This window comes from Thrips palmi, unplaced genomic scaffold, assembly GCF_012932325.1.
Source record: "Thrips palmi isolate BJ-2018 unplaced genomic scaffold, TpBJ-2018v1 HiC_scaffold_3, whole genome shotgun sequence".
Classification (NCBI taxonomy): Eukaryota; Metazoa; Arthropoda; class Insecta; order Thysanoptera; family Thripidae; genus Thrips; species Thrips palmi.
The window spans coordinates 9,658,808-9,661,216 of record NW_023144630.1 but is presented as its reverse complement, the minus strand read 5'-3'; the positions used below and the strand labels follow the sequence as shown (position 1 = coordinate 9,661,216).

At 50.3% G+C, this 2,409-nt stretch overlaps 1 protein-coding gene across 1 annotated transcript; it reads right to left on the bottom strand.

Annotated features, from left to right (window-relative positions):
• Window positions 1-961: 961 nt before the first annotated feature.
• On the bottom strand, window positions 962-1,917 carry LOC117647834. Its single transcript, XM_034389806.1, has 3 exons — window positions 1,762-1,917; window positions 1,477-1,617; window positions 962-1,298 (listed from the first exon to the last, which is right to left on the bottom strand). The coding sequence occupies exons 1-3, from the start codon at window positions 1,915-1,917 to the stop codon at window positions 1,020-1,022; spliced, it is 576 nt and encodes a 191-aa protein (XP_034245697.1). The 3' UTR covers window positions 962-1,019.
• Window positions 1,918-2,409: the final 492 nt, after the last annotated feature.

Below are 2,409 nucleotides of genomic sequence, written 5' to 3'. Positions count from 1 at the left end.
GAATTTAGTGTACTTTTCAAGTGCAACAATTGTTGTACAAAGTAGAATGGAACCGGCATGACGAGTGCTGTGCAGTCCAGGGCTCGTTGTGGTTTGTGCAATTCTCGTTGTACTTTCTACAATCCCTGTTGTACTTTCTACAATCCCTGTTGTACTTTTTACCGGTATGCGTGAAGGAGGTACTTCTGTGCCTCCTTGGTGCCGCGAGCCGTGGCCTCCTTGAACTCGGGAGAGTTCACCACGGTGCCAACCTTGTTGCTAAAGGGAGAGCCCACCACGTTGACAGCTGCGGCTCCTTCCAGGATGAGGTCGAAGGCCTCCTTGGCGTTGCCCTCCCAGATAAACTCGACATTGCCGTTCTTCTTAATGAAGAAGGGCACAAACTGGGAGCTCAGCATTAGGACCTCGATTGCTTCCATCATTCTGTCCATACTTTCGCACTCAAGGCCCTGGTCGTAGAAGCACTTCTTAACAAGGTAGGTTTACGCCAGACCGCGTCTTGTCGTAACAGGCTTCGCGATGTCTCGCTGCCTGTTTCTTCAATCCGCGCCTGGCGTACCTACCTTGGCCTGCGGCGCTAGCCTGCCTTCGGCAGGCAATGGCTTCTCCATCGTCGATTTTCCTAACTTGCTGCGTGCTGGGGGGCTCTGCCCCCTAGACCCCCCTTCATTCTAGGTAGAGTTGCTTCACCTGCAGATAACTCGATCTTGACCCTTGTAACTTTTTCACTTGTCCGGGCTAGGGGGCTCCGCCCCCTAGACCCCCCTTTCTTCAAGACAGAAGCAATCTGCCTACAGAAAACTCGATTTTTCGCCGTTTTTTCAGTGTTTTTCGGCTATAAAAACCGAACCAGTTGGGCTAGGATGGTGAAATTTCGCGTGTGCCGAGCCAAGGACATACCCAAAAAGTGTGCGAAATCTCACCGAGATCGGCCGAGCCGTTCAGGAGGAGTAGTGCGGACAGACAGACAGACAGGAAAAATTTTTCAACCCCACTGGAGTAACAGGCTTCGCTATCGCTCAGCCAATGAACAGGGCCAGGTGCACGGGCAGTAGGTGGGACTGCCACAGGACGTTGCAGAAGGAGATGACCTCCTGGACCCTAGTGTAAAGGACTTCCTCGTACTTGGCGAGTGCCATGCCGACAGGACGAGAAAATATGCACTGCGCATGGCTCTGCAGCAGGTGCAATTTTTGGTTCTCTTTTGATGATTTCCTGTTAGGTTGGCCACACAATGGACAAAGCTCCAGAACCTTGACAATTTGGTCTGGCAATTTGGCAGGAATGTCCATTGGATACTGTAGGCAAAACAAAAGCGTTTAATAAGCGAGCGATTGTGACGCTTGGAGCGTTGCCTGATAACACACGGTAAAAACGGAACCTGGTTTTCCCAGGAAGCCAATGGTGAAGGTAAAGGTAGTTTCCAGGGAGTTCCTGTGAAAACCAGGAACCGTTTTCACCGTGCATTTTACTTACAGGAACCACTTGGAAGTCTGGATGGGCCTTGTCCGGTGGAACAATTTGGCAGGCAGCCTGTTTCCCCTGTGACAGAGGCACTTCGAGGCGGCTCTCTTGGGTATCGGCGGCCTCGGAATATTCCTCACCTTCGGCCAAAACCTGCAGATCATTTTATAAAGAGGAATAAGTACGTCGTCGTCGTGTTTCTCATCGCCGCACTGCTAATCCAAGTTATCTATTAGATAACTAGTGCATGCCTGTCCCACACTTGGATTAGCAGTGCACGAGCCCCATATCCCTTACCCTGCAGCAATCCGCCGTCCAAGAAAGCATTTGTATTCGGAACAATTGAGCGTCTTTTAACTTGTCGCCCTTAAAGTAATCCCACCGGATCTCTCCGGACTGCGGGTAACCCGTGGCAGCCATTTCCTTGAAATTGCTTCGGCCGTTGTAGTGCATTTTCAGCGGTGACTTCGGGTCATCATTGCAAAGGCGCAGTGGCCCATGCAGCCACCACACGAACCGTCAAGTCCCCTAAATGTGAACACGAACCCTAAAGTGGGACATTTTGACTATTTTCCCTATTTTAGGCCGTAAACGGCCAACGCGTGGATATTTTGCGAGGTAAAAAATGTTTTTGAGACGGTAGGACCCCTCCAAGACCATATCCGCACAGAGTGTCTTGTTCCCGCTCATACCCCCTCCCCCGAAAAATCTTGAAAATTGGAATGTGATGCAGAAAAAAAGAGAAGTTTTTTCAGACGTCAAGCGCGGATTCGGGGCTTCGAGCCGTTGATGCTCGGACCATTCTAGACTTCAGACATGTTGTAGCGCGTTCTTTTATCTACAAGATGCACTTTAGAAAATTTGTTTCCGACGCTTCGTTTTACGGTGGGAAGCAATCTTCTGAGGGGCTGTAAAGTGGGACACATGCATTTCCTTCGTTTCTTT